Here is a 15,579-nt window from a genome sequence, read left to right on the forward strand (position 1 = left end):
CCTCAGCCTGTACCGGGGAGAAGTGAGGAGGATGACATGAATTAACAGAACATTTAACTTCCTTTTAAAAAAAAGGTCCATCTCCTCACCTCTACCCTTTTGTAACAAAAACTTCATAAAAGATTAAGAGTAGACACAAAGTTGGCCACACTTTTATAAGTGTTTTTTGTGATGCTATTAATGCACAGCCTAACCATACCAAGAGAAATGTAGAAAACTGTACAAATACAAAACTGGGTTTGTTTACACAGATGTCAACCTCCATTTCTAAACATTCACCTAATGATTCAGATTTGAGGGAACGAGAATATGACTGTTGATCAAAGTGTGTATACTTTAAACTTAACAGAACCAAAGCAAAATTGTCCAATCAATAATTCTTTCATATCATAGAATCTCTACAGTACAGAAAGAGGCCATTCGGCCCATCGATCCTGCACAGTCAACAATCCCACCCAGGCCCTATCTATCCCTGCAACCCCACGTATTTACCCTGGGACAACATGCAAACTCCACACAGACAGTGACCCGAGGCCGGAATTGAATCTGGATCCCTGGCGCTGTGAGGCGGCACGGTGGCACAGTGGTTAGCACTGCTGCTTCACAGCACCAGAGACCTGGGTTCAATTCCCGGCTTGAGTCACTGTCTGCGTGGAGTCTACACTTTCTCCCCCGTGTCTAGTGTGGGTTTTCTCCCACTGTCCGCAAGACGTGCTGATTAGATGCATTGGCCATGCTAATTTTCCCTTCGGGTACCCGAATAGGCACCAGAGTGTGGCGACTAGGGGATTTTCACAATAACTTAATTGCAGTGTTAATGCAAATCTACTTGTGACACTAATAAAATAAACTTTAAACTAACCACTGTGCCACCATGTTGCCCCTGATCTTAGTTTGTAAATACAGTTCCCTTACTCCTATCTCCAAGGGTAAGTTCTTGTTAATCAAAGTTCTAGTTCAAAATGGTTTGACTACTGCCTCAGTGCCAGGGACTGGGTTCAATTCCGGCCTCGGGTGACTGACTATAGGGTTTGCATGTCCTCCCTGTGTCTCCATAGGTTTACTCCAGGTGCCCTGAGTTCCTCCCACTGTCCAAAGATGTGCAGGTTTGGTGGATTGGCTATGCTAAGTTGCCCCTTAGTGTCAGGCGGATTAGCAGGGTAAATACATGGGGTTACGGGGATAGGACCCAAGTGGGATTGTTGTCGGTGCAGATTTAATGGGCCAAATGGCTGCCTTCTGCACTGTAGGGATTCTATGATTTGGGGGTGGCACGGCGGCACAGTGGTTAGTGCTGCTGCCTCAAAGCGCCAGGGATCCAGGTTCAATTCCCGGCTTGGGTCACTGTCTGTGTGGAGTTTGCACACATTCTCCCAGTGTCTGCGTGGGTTTCCTCCGGGTGCCCCGGTTTCCTCTCTCACTCCAAATATATGCAGGTTAGGTTGATTAGCTATGCTAAATTGCCGCTTAGTGTCAGGGAGATTAGCAGGGTAAATACATGGGTTTATGGGAATAGAGCCTGGGTGGGATTGTTGTTGGTGCAGCCTCAAATGGGCCGAATGGCCTGTTTCTGCAATGTATGGATTCTATGATTTTATGAAATTTGTAACTATCCCCAGCACACGATCAGCACATGTACAAGTTACACATCTTAAAAAATCCAGACCCCATTGTATAGAAAAAATTATATTTTGCTACAGTATTTCCAACTGGGACTTATTCAGGGGTGGGAGGCTCATTGTAGTACACAGTGTAGAAGACAATTTGGTGCTTGTTTGAACTGAACTTGACAATTTGCTTTTATATATATATATAATATATATCATATTTTAGGTCCATACATAGGTTCACATGTGTGTACACGTGGAGGCTTTGTTTTTTTTTGAAAAAAGGTTACTTAGGCACATATTTTTCCAGCTTGTAGATCAGTTCCACGGCAGCGTCAATATCTGGTACTATATAGTCTGGATCAGATAAATCAGCCTCAAACATAAAGTCCCTGTGCCCATGAAATACTGTCCCTGTGGTCAACTCCTCATGGCCTGCCATTGCATCTTTTGTGGGATTGTAGACACCTGTGCAAACCAGCACGGACTTACAGCAAGTAGCAGAACCTGGTGTCAGTTCGCTTGTTAACACGTCAAGATCTTCATCCTGGGGAACCATGGCCGTTTGCTTTCCTGCAGCAACTTTAGCTTGCACCCGTGAGCCTTTTGTAGAAGATTCCTCTTCAAGGTAGCGGTTGTATAGATTAGCACCATAGATGTCAGTCATTCGGTTATCACTAAAAGAAAATTCACTTTTAGCTCATGGAATCAGTGCAGTCCACAAGAAAGAGACAGGTAGGACAACATTGGAGCAAATTCAGAGTTTTTAAAATTCACTCTGACCCCCTCACCCCCGGAATTTGTTTTGATTGTTAAATCCCTTCATTTTTGCATTTGATTTGTGAAAAATTAGCTCTCTCCTCAAGATTTCCTCCTCATAAAATCTAGAGAACAAAGACAACTGTACATATTTTTCACCAGCAAAGATGTGAGGTGGTTGTGTAATGGTAATGTCTCTGGCCCAGTGCTCCAGAATAAATGGTCTAGGGACCAGGGTGCAAATCCCACCAGAGTAGCTGGTGGAATTTAAATTCAATTAATCAATCTGGAATTAAAAGTTAGTCTAATGGAGGACAAATGATGTGCATTCAGCTTTTTTCCCTTTGTCCCGGGGCACTAGGCGAGGATGCCCCCTCTTCCCCCCTGTTATTTGCCATTGCTATTGAACCTCTTGCTGTGGCTTTTTGCAACAGCAAACGAGTGGTGGGGATTGGTCGGGAGAGAATCGAGCGGAGATTATCGCCGTATGCGGACAATCTATTATTGTATGTCGGCGACCCATCCAACTCGATTCCCGAACAGAACAGAATTCCCACTCACCTGAAGAAGGAGCTTAAGGCTCCGAAAGCTTGTGGCTTTTGCTACTAAATAAACCTGTTGGACTTTAACCTGGTGTTGTTAAACTTCTTACTGTGTTTACCCCAGTCCAACGCCGGCAACTCCACATCAGCATTCCAGCAACAGTACTGAAGACATGTGCTCCAGAACTTGTTATGTCTCTAGCCAAGCTGTTCCAGAACAACTACAACACTGGCAGCTACCTCGCACTGTGGAAAGTTGCCCAGCTTTGCCCTGTCCACAAAAAGCAGACAAATCCAACCCAGCCAATTAAAGGCCATTAGCTTACTCTCGATCATCAGCAAAGTGATGGAAGGGATCATTGACAGTATTATCAAGCAGCACTTACTCAGCAACAACTTGCTCACAGATGCTCAATTTGGGTTTGGCCAGGGCCACTCAGCTCCTGCCTACATTACAGCTTTGGTGCAAACTTGGATTTTTCTTGATGGTTGAAATCTTTTCATTTTGCAACTTGGTGAGGTGAGGAAAGAGTGACTGCCCTTGATATCAAGGCAGCCATTGACTGAGCGTGGCATCAAGGATTCCTAATAAAACTGGAGTCAGTGAGAATTGACTGAAAACTCTCCACTGGTTGGAGTCATGTCCAGCACAAAGGAAGATGGTTGTTGGAAGTCAGTCATCTCAGTTCCAGGACATTACAGCAGGAATTCCTCAGGTTAGTGTCCTAGACCCAACCATCTTTAACTGCTTCATCAGTGACCTTCCTTCCATCATTAGGTCAGAAGTGGGGGGGACGTTCGCTGATGATTGCACAATGTTCAGCACCATTCGCTGTTCCCCAGATACTGAAACAATCCGTGTCCATATGCAGCAAGACCTGGACAGCAATCAGGCTTGAGCTGATAAATGGCAAGTAAATTTCACACCTCACAAGTGCCAGGCAATGACCATCTCCAAAAAGAGAGAATCTAAACCTCTTTCCTTCACATTCAATGGCATTACCATCGCTTAAACTCCCATTATCAACAACTTGGAGATTGTCATTGAAGAGGAACTGAACTGGAACAGCCAAAAAAGTACTCTGGCTACAAGCGGAGGTCAGAGGCTAGGAACCCTGTGGCGAGTAACTCACCTCCTGGCTCCCCAAAGCCTGACTACTATCTACAAGTCAGGAGTGTGATGGAATACTCCTCAGTTGCCTGGATCAGTGCAATTCCAGCGACACAGGAAGCTTGACACCATCCAGGACAAAGCAGCCTGCTTGATTGCCACCCCATATATCACCTTCACTCTCCCCACCACTAATGCACAGTGGCAGCAGTAAGTACCATTTATAAGATGCACTGCAGCCACTCACCAATTCTTTTTTGATAGAACTTTGCAAATTGTGATCACCACCACCTGCAAGTTCCCCTCACACATCACCCTGACTTGGAAATATATCGCTCTTCCTTCACCGTCACTGGGTCAAAATCCTGAAATTCCCTCCCTAACAAGGTTGTGGGTGTACCTCCACCTCAGGGACTGCAGTAGTTCAACAAGGTGGCTCACCACCTTCTCAAGAGCAATTAAGTGCGGCCCAGCCATTGACACCCACATCCTGTGAAAAATAAATCTTTTAAAAAGACGCGCCTGTTCTTATTGATCTGGATTCTGTCTTCATGCAATTGTCATCAAGCATGTTTCCACATTTTGATACCATTTCACCTTGCTCCTCTCCCCTTCTCCAAATGAACAGTCTATGTCTCACTTGGATACACAGGTTCTTTAACCAGGGAACAACTGACTTGAGGCAAATGTACAAGGGCTGAAAGGTAGTCATTTACCCTGCTTTGCATGGTACATATTAATGACCTGGCAGGAGCAGAACGGGCAAGGAGGGAAGGAGGACAGCCAAAGGCCCAAAGTCAAATCAGGGGTTTGCTCCTCCTCCCTCCCCACCCCTATCAGAACTGGGAAATGTTAAGATGTGGAGATGCCAGCATTGGACTGGGGTAGGCACAGTAAGAAGTCTCACAACACACGACAATGCAGAAATCGCCGAGCAGAAACTGATAACCAAGTTCCGCACACATGAGGACGGCCTCAACAGAGATCTTGGGTTCATGTCACACTACCTGTAACCATTTGGGCTGGGCTTGCAAAATCTTACTAACTGTCCTAGCTTGAGACAATTTAACCTGTGGGCGGCACTTTAGCACAGTGGTTAGCACTGCTGTTTCACAGCTCCAGGGACCTGGGTTCGATTCCTGGCTTGGGTCACTGTCTGTGTGGAGTTTGCACATTCTCCTCGTGTCTGCGTGGGTTTCCTCCGGGTGCTCCGGTTTCCTCCCACAGTCCAAAGATGTGCGGGTTAGGTTGATTGGCCATGCTAAAAATTGTCCTTAGTGTCCTGAGATGCATAGGTTAGAGGGATTAGTGGGTAAATATGTAGGGATATGGGGGTAGGGCCTGGGTGGGATTGTGGTCGGTGCAGACTCGATGGGCCGAATAGCCTCTTTCTGTACTGTAGTGATTCTATGATTCAATGATTCTAATCCTCTCTCCACTCACATAGTCTGCACCTGTAAAGACTTGATTACCTGTTAAGATTTGCATTCCAACCATTATCTTGTAATTGAGTCTGTACCTATAAATGCGCTGTTTGTGAACACAACTCTCCACTCACCTGGTGAAGGGGCAGTGCTCCGAAAGCTCGTGCTACCAAATAAACCTGTTGGACTTTAACCTGGTGTTGTGAGACTTCTTACTGGGAAATGTTAAGGCCAGGGTGGATTGCAGGAGTTGTGACTTGAATTTCACATTGACAACAAGCTTTGCAGTTTCAAATAGGTTTTTCTTGACACAATGAGATGCTAGACAGCTGCTGCTATCAGAGTACAAAACATTATGAAAAGAAAAATATCTAGCAAACTAAAGTTTTCTTTTTACTCCCTACAAATTGCTCAAAATGCATTTTTTGCCGTAATTGTAGCCACTTACCCAATGGCGTACAGTGTGTGAATAGGTTTCAGCCATCCTCTTCCCACAGCTTGAACCCTTATAAGACAATCCGCATAATGATAGGTTATTTCACTTGGTTTTCCCAGCATAAGCTCGTATTTAAGATCTTTGCCTGTGATTTTCTTGTAGATGTTTTCGAGACACAGCACAAATATTCCATGGCCGAACCTGCTGGGCCCGAGGGGAAAAGTCAAAAACAAAACAAAAAAAAAAAATCGCACCACAGAAAGTTGCTTTCTCTTCCAATTGCTGGCTGGATTGCTAACTGTAACTTCAACTTCTATCACAAGAGAAATTTACTTCACTCAGCTGTCCTGTTTGCCAACTGTCGCGGAAGAGGGGGAAACAGAAAAGGACAATTATACACAGTGCCCGTAACATAGTAAAACATTCTGAGACACTTCACAGGAGTGGTCAAACACTATCTGACAAGAGCAGAAAATGCTGGAAAAGCTCAGCAGGTTGGACAGCAACTGTGGGGAGAGAATAGAGCAAACGTTTTGAGTCTAGATGACCCGTCATCACAGCAGCTCAGACGAAGGGCCATCTAGAGTCGAAATGTTGGCTCTATTCTCTCCCCACAGATGCTGCCAGTCTTGCTGAGATTTTCCAGCATTTTCTGTCTTTGTTTCAGATTCCAGCATCCGCAGTATTTTGCATTTAACTATCTGACAAGATGCCACATACAGAGATACACATTAGGGCAGACGGTCAAATGTGTGGCCCGTGAGGCAGGTTTTAAGGTGTGTCATATAAAGGGGAGAGAAATAGAGGGGCAAATAGATAGAGGATAACAAAAGAGGGTAAAGCAGGATTAAGCTGTTGAGTGATCAGCCACGATAATAATGAATGGCGGAGCAGGCTCGAAGGGCCAAATGGCCTCCTCCTGCACCTATTTTCTATGTTTCTATGTAAAGAGTTTTAAAAGGGGGAATATTTACCACGGGAATCAGCATTTTTTTATTCTGCTGCAATTTAGGGCCCTTGGGGATTTTGTACAGTCACGGTGTCCTGATTTCTTCCCATAGCCACTAATGTTACTATCCTTCTTTCTGCTGGGCTGCACATTAAGCACCAACCTTGCCCAACAACTAACCCCCCCCCCCATTAAATCAGAGCAGCAGAAGAGGCCAGTGCTCAGTCTGGGATGAAGTCTTGAATTGCCCAATCTAAGGGCCTCAATTGGGCCATGGGAGGTGGCCCATCTGCTGCCAACACTTGTAAAATCGTGGCAGAGGCAGAGCAGTCAGGAAGGACGGCCATCAATGGCACAACACCCTTATTGCCCACTTTCCTGCCTGTGAGTGGCCTACAAAATTGACCTGATACTGGGGTCTCCCCATTTCCAACCCCTTCCCCGGGTCCCACGACCATAGCCCTCTATTCCCTGAAGTCAGATTTATCATCACACAAGATAGATATCCGTTCCCGAAGTTTTATTCTCACAGAACACAAGCTCATAAATCTAGCCCCAAACCTTCCATCCCTTGCCCCCCTCCCAGTTCTAGATAAGACATTCTCACAGCTGCTATTTTAGCTGGGGCGGAAACAGAAAGAGGAGAAAATCATGACATCTTAAATATGACCTTGACTGCATTTCATCCCTAACTTCTATGCAAAGACATTAACAAAATTCCCATCAGGAAGACTGCCACAAAGAAGTGAAGGCCTTCCTCATGTCATTTGTCCTTCAGAGATTTCTTTCCATTGCAAAACCTTTTAAACGTATCAAATACTTTCCACTTCTTTTCCCTCCCCTGCAGAATCAACACTTAAAAGTTTAACCCATGAGAAAATGAACCCAGTGACAGGTAACACTAAATCATCTCTCAGGAAAGTTTGTACAGTAAGTATTGACATCTATTATTGTGACCAATGATCCTGTCAGGATTGTATATTGTAGAATTGGAATTCAGAGCAATGTGGTACTTAGCAAGGCAAGGCTTCAAATATTGTACCTTAGAGGGGCCAGCGAAAGAGCTAAGATGTAATAGGACCATTGTGATCTGCAGTCTCATACAGCAAAGTCCCCACACTGCGGCCTAACCTCAAAGGTGCAGCTGAGTTAGGTCCATCATGTCCTGAACTGGGTCTACCCTTAATTGTTCAGTTCAATCTGATGGTGGACGCCTGACCATACCTTGGTGACTTGCCCTCTGCTACCCACATCAAGTCTGTGTTACAAGCCACCACAGGAATATGAGGGTAAAGCAATCGCCGAGGGATGCTGTCTGGCTTTCCAGCAGTCAAGAGGACATCAATAATCAGCTGAAGATGCGTTTCCCATTGGGTAGGCTCACAAAACAGGATAATAGCTAAAAGAAAAATGTAGGAGGGAAGAAAGAGTGCATTTAATTAAAGCATATAAGAAATAAAACAAAACATTCCGAAACATGTTTTAAGAAAGGCAGTGCTATGGGACTCCATTCTTTGAGATTACTACTGTGCACCAATGCACGTCAGCAACTTCACAATCTACTCCAGATCAAATTCAGGCTGTGACCACATAAAAGAATGGCATGCATAAAACAGGGTGTAGATTGTAGCAAGTCAAAATAGCATGAAGATACAGAGGTGGGCAATTATGGCTTGTGGATGCTCTTCCATTAGTCAGCCACTAGGTGGAGAAACAGAGTGGAAGTGAGCAAACCAAATAGAAAGACATTTCTGAATTGTAATACCGGCACATCTACCTTTAAGTGAGTGTTTTTATCTTAAGCGATCAGCACACTTTCAAATGAGCTATTTCCATCTGACCCCCCTGGTTTTTTGTATTTTGTGTACGTGAGGCGTTGCAAATGACATAAACTTTTGCAATGTAAATATTCATGTGCCCATATTAAAATTCCAAAACAAAATTAGCTTGCATCAACAGAAGTAACGTGCAAGACAACAAGCACTGAACATTGTAGAATGCAAAATTTGAGATACCATGCGCTATGCGTAGCCCCAGATAGACACAAGTCTGTTAATCCGTGGACCCCCTGCAATGTGCTCACAGATCTTAGCTCGGAAAGCCATGGGGTACAATGGCTGAACAAATCAAATCTCATTTAGGATTGACATAACCTCTGCATGATTGCAGTTTAATATTGGACAGCTTTCCCATGGTTGCTAGTTATTTCTTCGTTCGTTTGTAATTTTGATACCATTACAAAGTCAGAATGGCAATGGATAGGTAGGAACAGAGCTGGGAAAAATACACAATGCCCAAACAAAATGAAGGAAATGTTATAGAGAACAGCAGTTAAGTTGTTCTTGGTAAGATTTGTTTGCCATTGTAACATCCCTACAACATTGCAAAATAAATACAAACACCTTATCAGGAAAAGATGTAAAATATAAGTTTAAAACATATAGCATAGAGAAACACTAATCATAGAATCCCTACCGTATAGAAGGAGGCCATTCAGCCCATCGAGTCTGCACCGACCACAATCCCACCCAAGTCCTATTCCCGTAACCCCACATATTTACCCTGCTAATCCCCTGACAATAGGGTCAATTTAGCATGGCCAATCAACCCAACCTGCACATCTTTGGACTGTGGGAGGAAACTGGAGCATCCGGAGGAAACCCACGCAGACATGGGGAGAATGTGCAAACTCCACACAGACAGTGACTCAAGGCTGGAATTGAACCCGGGTCCCTGCCGCTGAGAGGCAGCAATGCTAACCACTGTGCTACCGTACCGCCCCTAATAATTGTCCGTGATCCAAAATAGCCAATGAACTCAGAACAGTGACTGGAGCGGCCAACCATATAGCAGAGAACAAACTTGCCAATCACAGGGCAGGACAGTGCTAACCTCTCAGTGCCAGCGATCCGGGTTCAATTCCAGCTTCAGGTAACTATCTGTGTGGAGTTTGCACGTTCTCCCCGTGTCTGCATGGGTTTCCTCTGGGTGCTCCGGTTTCCTTCCACAGTCCAGAGATGTGCAGGTTAAGAGGATTGGCTATGCTAAATTGCCCCTTTGTGTCCCAAATTGTGTAGGTTAGACGGATTAGGGGTCAGGGGATTGGTGGTGTGGGCCTGGATAAGATGCTGAGTAAGTGCAGAATCGATGGGCCAAATAGCCTCCCTCTGCAGGGTAACAATTCTATGAACCACCTGCGCAACCAGCCAAGCAAGTAATCATTGAATTTAGTAACAGCATTATGGAGATCTCATGGGAGGAAGAAAAGCGTGGAAGATTTCCATATTAATTAAGAACTTTATGGTATTACCAGCACTCCCCATGACTTCTGCTCTTGGAGCACAATCAGTCATGATATTGTTGGTATTTACTCTAAACTTAATTAACGTGGAGGATATGTCCTTGTTCCTTCTCCTGCAACATGCATGATTCTGGTAGTAAATTCCAGATGGCCAATACACCAAGAAAATCAAAAATCAGTAAGATTGTAAATTAAATTTGTAAATTAAAAACCAGTTATGTCCACCAGCTTTTCCACAATACCAGTGTGCTAATGCATGCAGTGGTAATTGAGGTAGGCATTTAATGTTGTACCGTTGCTTGGAATTTTCCCTTTAATATAAATAGGTTGAATTCAATACAGCAAACAGCCTACAGTATTCCAGAACTGTCTCTTCTTAAACCATTCCTTTAATACAAGCATAATAGGCTTGTTACCTTAAGGGTGCATTCTACTCATGTTTAACATTGGTACAAAGTAAATCTGAACTTAGGCTGTACATTAGATGCCAAGGCATAAATGGTTTTGACAGCATGATTCTGTCCTCCAGGGGTTGAACACAGCTGATTCTGGTGTCAGGATGGGCCCTGATGCTGCATTTAGGTTTATGTAACTGTGACATCAGTGCAACGTCAAACTGCTTGACGCTAATACTGCAGCCAGAATGGAAATAAACTTTTAAGACAACTGCTATTTAACACAAACAATTTAAATGCATGGAAACACAGAAATGTACATTTGAGTTACCTTCAATGTTCGGAAACTTCACAGGTTTAGGTGACTGGAAAATAAAGAATTCTAGTGTTAAAAACTTAATTCTATGTTACTTGAGGGCTAAAGATAACATTCAAGCTTTTTATAAGAAAACACACTTTCAATCAATTACAATGCATAAACTATTTTTTTTTAATTATTGCTTTCTCAGAGTTGCAAAGCCAATGCACATGGTGAACAAGGCAAGGCCTTAATCCATCTCCTTGCTTGCACCAAAAACCAATTCAAATCAAATCCAATTCATGGTCCCCAGAAGGGAAATGTACCAAATCCAAGCTGATAAGAGCGTGAATCCCGAACTCACACTTGATCCAATAGTTGGGGCAGAATTTTCCCATCCCACCCGCCACAGGAATCATAGCGGGCAGGACAGAATATTCAGCAGACCATGCAAAGGTCCATTGACCTCGGATGGGAATGTCCAGTCTAGGGGCGAGCATGGTCGGAAAATTCCACCCTTAATCTTAGCCAAAAGGCTGAGAAGCGATAAATATTGCAATCATAACCAGTCACAGTCCCCTCCTAATTCAACATTGTTGAATTAATGTCCGGTAATTATAAGACCATAAGACATAGGAGCGGAAGTAAGGCCATTCGGCCCATCGAGTCCACTCCACCATTCAATCATGGTTGATTTCAACTCCATTTACCCGCTCTCTCTCCCCATAGCCCTTAATTCCTCGAGAAATCAAGAATTTATCAATTTCTGTCTTGAAGACGCTCAACGTCTCGGCCTCCACAGCCCTCTGTGGCAATGAATTCCACAGACCTACCACTCTCTGGCTGAAGAAATTTCTCCTCATCTCTGTTCTAAAGTGACTCCCTTTTATTCTAAGGCTGTGCCCCCGCGTCCTAGTCTCCCCTGCTAATGGAAACAACTTCCCTACATCCATCCTATCTAAGCCGTTCATTATCTTGTAAGTTTCTATCAGATCTCCCCTCAACCTCCTAAACTCCAATGAATATAATCCCACGATCCTCAGGCGTTCATCGTATGTCAGGCCTACCATTCCTGGGATCATCCGTGTGAATCTCCGCTGGGCCCGCTCCAGTGCCAGTATGTCCTTCCTGAGGTGTGGGGCCCAAAATTGCTCACAGTACTCCAAATGGGGCCTAACCAGTGCTTTATAAAGCCTCAGAAGTACATCCCTGCTTTTGTATTCCAAGCCTCTTGAGATAAATGACAACATTACATTTGCTTTCTTAATTACGGACTCAACCTGCAAGTTTACCTTTAGAGGATCCTGGACTAGGACTCCCAAGTCCCTTTGCACTTTAGCATTATGAATTTTGTCACCGTTTAGAAAATAGTCCATGCCTCTATTCTTTTTTCCAAAGTGCAAGACCTCGCAAGACCTCGCACTTGCCATTATGCAACAAAAACACCTTTTATTTAAATTACTAGTCCATGTTTCTTCACAGTTAATCTTTTGAGGAAAATAGTTTGAATTAGCAGCGCAAAGTCCAGATAGGAGTCCTACTAGGCACCCACTCTTTGGGTGAAGAAATGTCTCCACCATTTAGAACGGAGGTGAGGAAACTTTTCTTCACCCAAAGAATGGTGAACCTGTGGAATTCATTACCACAGGAAGTAGTTGATGCCAAAACATTGAATGTATTCAAGAGGCAGCTAGATATAGCACTTGGGGTGAATGGGTTCAAAGGTTATGGGGAGAAAGCAGGATTAGGCTATTGAGTTGGATGCTCAGCCATGATCGTAATGAATGGCGGAGCAGGCTCAAAGGGCCAAATGGCCTCCTCCAGCTCCTATCTTCTATGTTTCTATGTTCTCATGTAATACTCGCTTAATTTGGGGAATTTGAACAAGGGGTGGTCCGAGAGAGAGAGAGAGACTGAGACCTGAAATCCAGATGCATTAATTAGGTAAGCAGGTAACTGATTGGTTAGTGGTTGTTACACTTCCCTTTTTTCTTTCAAGTGGAGCAGTAATTTATAATACTACCAGGGAGATAAAAGTTCTGTATTAAATTTATAGCTTAACTGGATCAACTACTTGATATATTGTTGAGTGCTTTTTCTAAACCTGAAACTCTAAACAGTTAAATGAAATAAAATAGAGATTGGCAGGTGATGTGTTGCAGCTGCAGCATGTGGGAGTTGTGGACACCAGTGTGATCCACAGCAATCACATCTGCAATAAGTGGCTGCAGCTTCAGTTCAAGAGTCGATGAGCTGGAGTTTGAGCTTCAGCCAGTATGATGCATCAGAGAGGGAAAATGTACCTTTGTTCCAAGAGATAGTCACACTCTTTAGGCTAAGTATTTCAGATGTGGCCTCTGGCTATGGTCAGGAAGGGGATCCAAAGTGTAGCACTGGATAAGCCTCGGCACTTTTGCATTAATCTATCAGACTTCAGGCTCTTGCTGCCTTTGTGGACAACAGCAAAGACTGCAGGCAGGATGAGCAAACTGACCACAGCTCTGTAGTGCAGTGGGAAATGTAAAAAGGAATGTAGTGGTAACAGAGCTCAGTGTTAGGGGGATGGATGTTGATCTCTGCAGCCAAGAGTGCGAATCCTGAAGTCCAAGTTGCTTGCCCCAGTTACAGAGATCCCCTTGGGGCTGGAGGGGAATTGGATTGGGAGGGGTAGGATCTACTTGTCATGGTCCATGTAGGTACCAATGACACAGGTCGTTTAGTTTTTTTTAAAAGCTTATTTATTAGTGTCACAAGTAGGCTTACATTCACACTGCAATGAAGTTACTGTGAAAATCCCCTAGTCGCCACTCTGGCGCCTGTTCAGGTACACTGAGGGAGAATTTAGCACGGCTAATGCATCTAAACAGCATGTCTTTCAGACTGTGGGAGGAAACTGGAGCACCTGGAAGAAACCCTCGCAGACACAGGGAGAACGTGCAGTCTCCACACAGACAGTGACCAAGCTGGGAATTGAACCTGCGTCCCTGGCACTGTGAGGCAGCAGTGCCACTGTGCCGCCCAAAGAATGCAGTGCCAATTAGCAGATAGCAAATAAATCCAACATGTGGGCTTGTGCCAAAACCCGGGACCTTTAGATCTTCAGTCTAACGCTCTCCCAACTGAGCTATTTCTGCTTGTAAATAGGCCTGCCTGCTCTGAGTTTGAACTCAAGACCTTCAGATTATGAGAGGTCAGATGAAGAAAAAGGTTCTGTCGAGGGAGTATGAGAAACTAGGGGCTAAATTAAAAGGCTGAATCACAAAAGGTAATAATCTCTAGATTACTAGAGATTAAGTAAATTGGCTTAAGGTAAATAAGATTAGAGAGTTGAATACCTGACACAATGGTTGGTGTGGGAGAAATAGGTTTCAATTCATGGAGTAGCTGGCACCAGTACTGGGACGAGAAGGAGCAGCACTGTTGTATCCCCGGAATGGGCTTCACTAGAACTGTGCTGGGACCATTGTCCATAGACACTCTACAGTGCAGAAAGTTGCTATCCGGCCCATCAAGTTTGCACTGACTCTCTGAAAGACCATCCCACCCAGGCCCTCCCCTCTGTCCTATCCCTGTATCCCCGTGCATATACCATGGCTAATCTATCTAATCCACACATCTTTGGAGTGTGGGTGGAAACCGGAGCTCCCAGAGGAAAACCCATACAGACACAGCAAGAATGTACAAATTCCACACAGTCGCCCAAGGCTGGAATCGAAGCCAGGTCCCTCTCGCTGTGAAGCAGCAGTGGTTAGCACTACTGGCGAATTGTGCAACCAGATCTGTAGAGGGGACTTTAAACTAATTAATGGGGTAAGTGAGGGGTTCACATGAGAGGAGATTTAGAAAATTAATGAGAAAGGACAAAGCAATATAGTGTAGGATCCGGAGACTGATATCCAGAGTGTGACAGGAATGGAGAGAATATACAAATAGTGTCGGGGGAAGTAAATGGTAAAAAGAATGCAAGTCAATGTTCCCTGGAATCTTTCCCCAGCACATTTTGTAATGTGCCCCAACATCGAGGTGATACGCAGATTTACACCAGCAGCAGAAACAAAAAAAAGCTCACTGAACTTCCAAATCCGGCATGGTGGCACAATGGATAGCACTGCTGCCTCACAGCTCCAGGGACCCGGGTTCAATTCCCAGCTTGGGTCACCGTCTGTGCGGAGCTTGCACATTCTCCCCGTGTCTGCGTGGGTTTCCTCCGGATGCTCCGGTTTCCTCCCATAGCCCGAAAGACATGCTAGTTAGGTGCATTGGCCATGCTAAATTCTCCCTCAGTGTACCCGACCAGGCGCCAGAGTGTGGCGACTAGGCGATTTTCACAGTAACTTCATTGCAGTGTTAATGTAAGCATAATTGTGACAATAATCCCACAGTCCAAAGATGTGCGGGTTAGGTGGATTGGCCATTCTAAATTGCCCCTTAGCATCAGGGGGACTAGTGGTCAGTGCAGACTTGATGGGCCGAATGACCTCCTTCTGCATTGTGGGATTCAATGATTCTATAAATAATAATTTTTTTTAAAAATTGTGAAGTGACCTGTGTACTTCAATTCACTGTTCATTCCAGATTACTGTGTGGCCATGCACATGCAAACTCTTAGAATCAAAATGGTAAAATAGGGCCCCAAGTGCTGGGCGGACTTGAAACTGGGAGTGTTTCAGATCCGACGTTTAGACACATTCCCAGACGCCCAATATGCACTCTGCCTGCCAAAATATCAGCTATTCTTCCAAAAAGTGCCATAGGAT

At 44.4% G+C, this 15,579-nt stretch overlaps 2 protein-coding genes across 4 annotated transcripts in view; one reads left to right on the plus strand and one right to left on the minus strand.

Moving 5' to 3' along the window:
* rab43 (RAB43, member RAS oncogene family) overlaps positions 1 to 15,579 on the plus strand; it is an 88,182-nt gene that overhangs the window by 31,242 nt on the left and 41,361 nt on the right. The window contains exon 4 of one of the 3 annotated variants that reach the window (XR_013497479.1): positions 7,676 to 7,758. The exons of the other annotated variants lie outside the window; for them this stretch is intronic. The gene's annotated coding sequence lies outside the window, so the exon portion shown is untranslated. The remainder of the gene's footprint in view (positions 1 to 7,675; positions 7,759 to 15,579) is intronic. 3 annotated transcript variants of the gene reach the window in all.
* Positions 1,773 to 15,579, minus strand: part of LOC144491623 (haloacid dehalogenase-like hydrolase domain-containing 5) — a 41,950-nt gene continuing 28,143 nt past the window's right edge. Inside the window, exons 5-8 of the mRNA XM_078209721.1 lie at positions 10,856 to 10,889; positions 8,053 to 8,227; positions 5,892 to 6,080; positions 1,773 to 2,284 (exon numbers count right to left, since the gene is read on the minus strand). Coding sequence (XP_078065847.1) covers positions 1,894 to 2,284; positions 5,892 to 6,080; positions 8,053 to 8,227; positions 10,856 to 10,889 — 789 coding nt within the window. The 3' untranslated portion in view covers positions 1,773 to 1,893. The remainder of the gene's footprint in view (positions 2,285 to 5,891; positions 6,081 to 8,052; positions 8,228 to 10,855; positions 10,890 to 15,579) is intronic.

This window comes from Mustelus asterias, chromosome 3 (genome assembly GCF_964213995.1).
Source record: "Mustelus asterias chromosome 3, sMusAst1.hap1.1, whole genome shotgun sequence".
In the NCBI taxonomy this organism is placed as follows: Eukaryota; Metazoa; Chordata; class Chondrichthyes; order Carcharhiniformes; family Triakidae; genus Mustelus; species Mustelus asterias.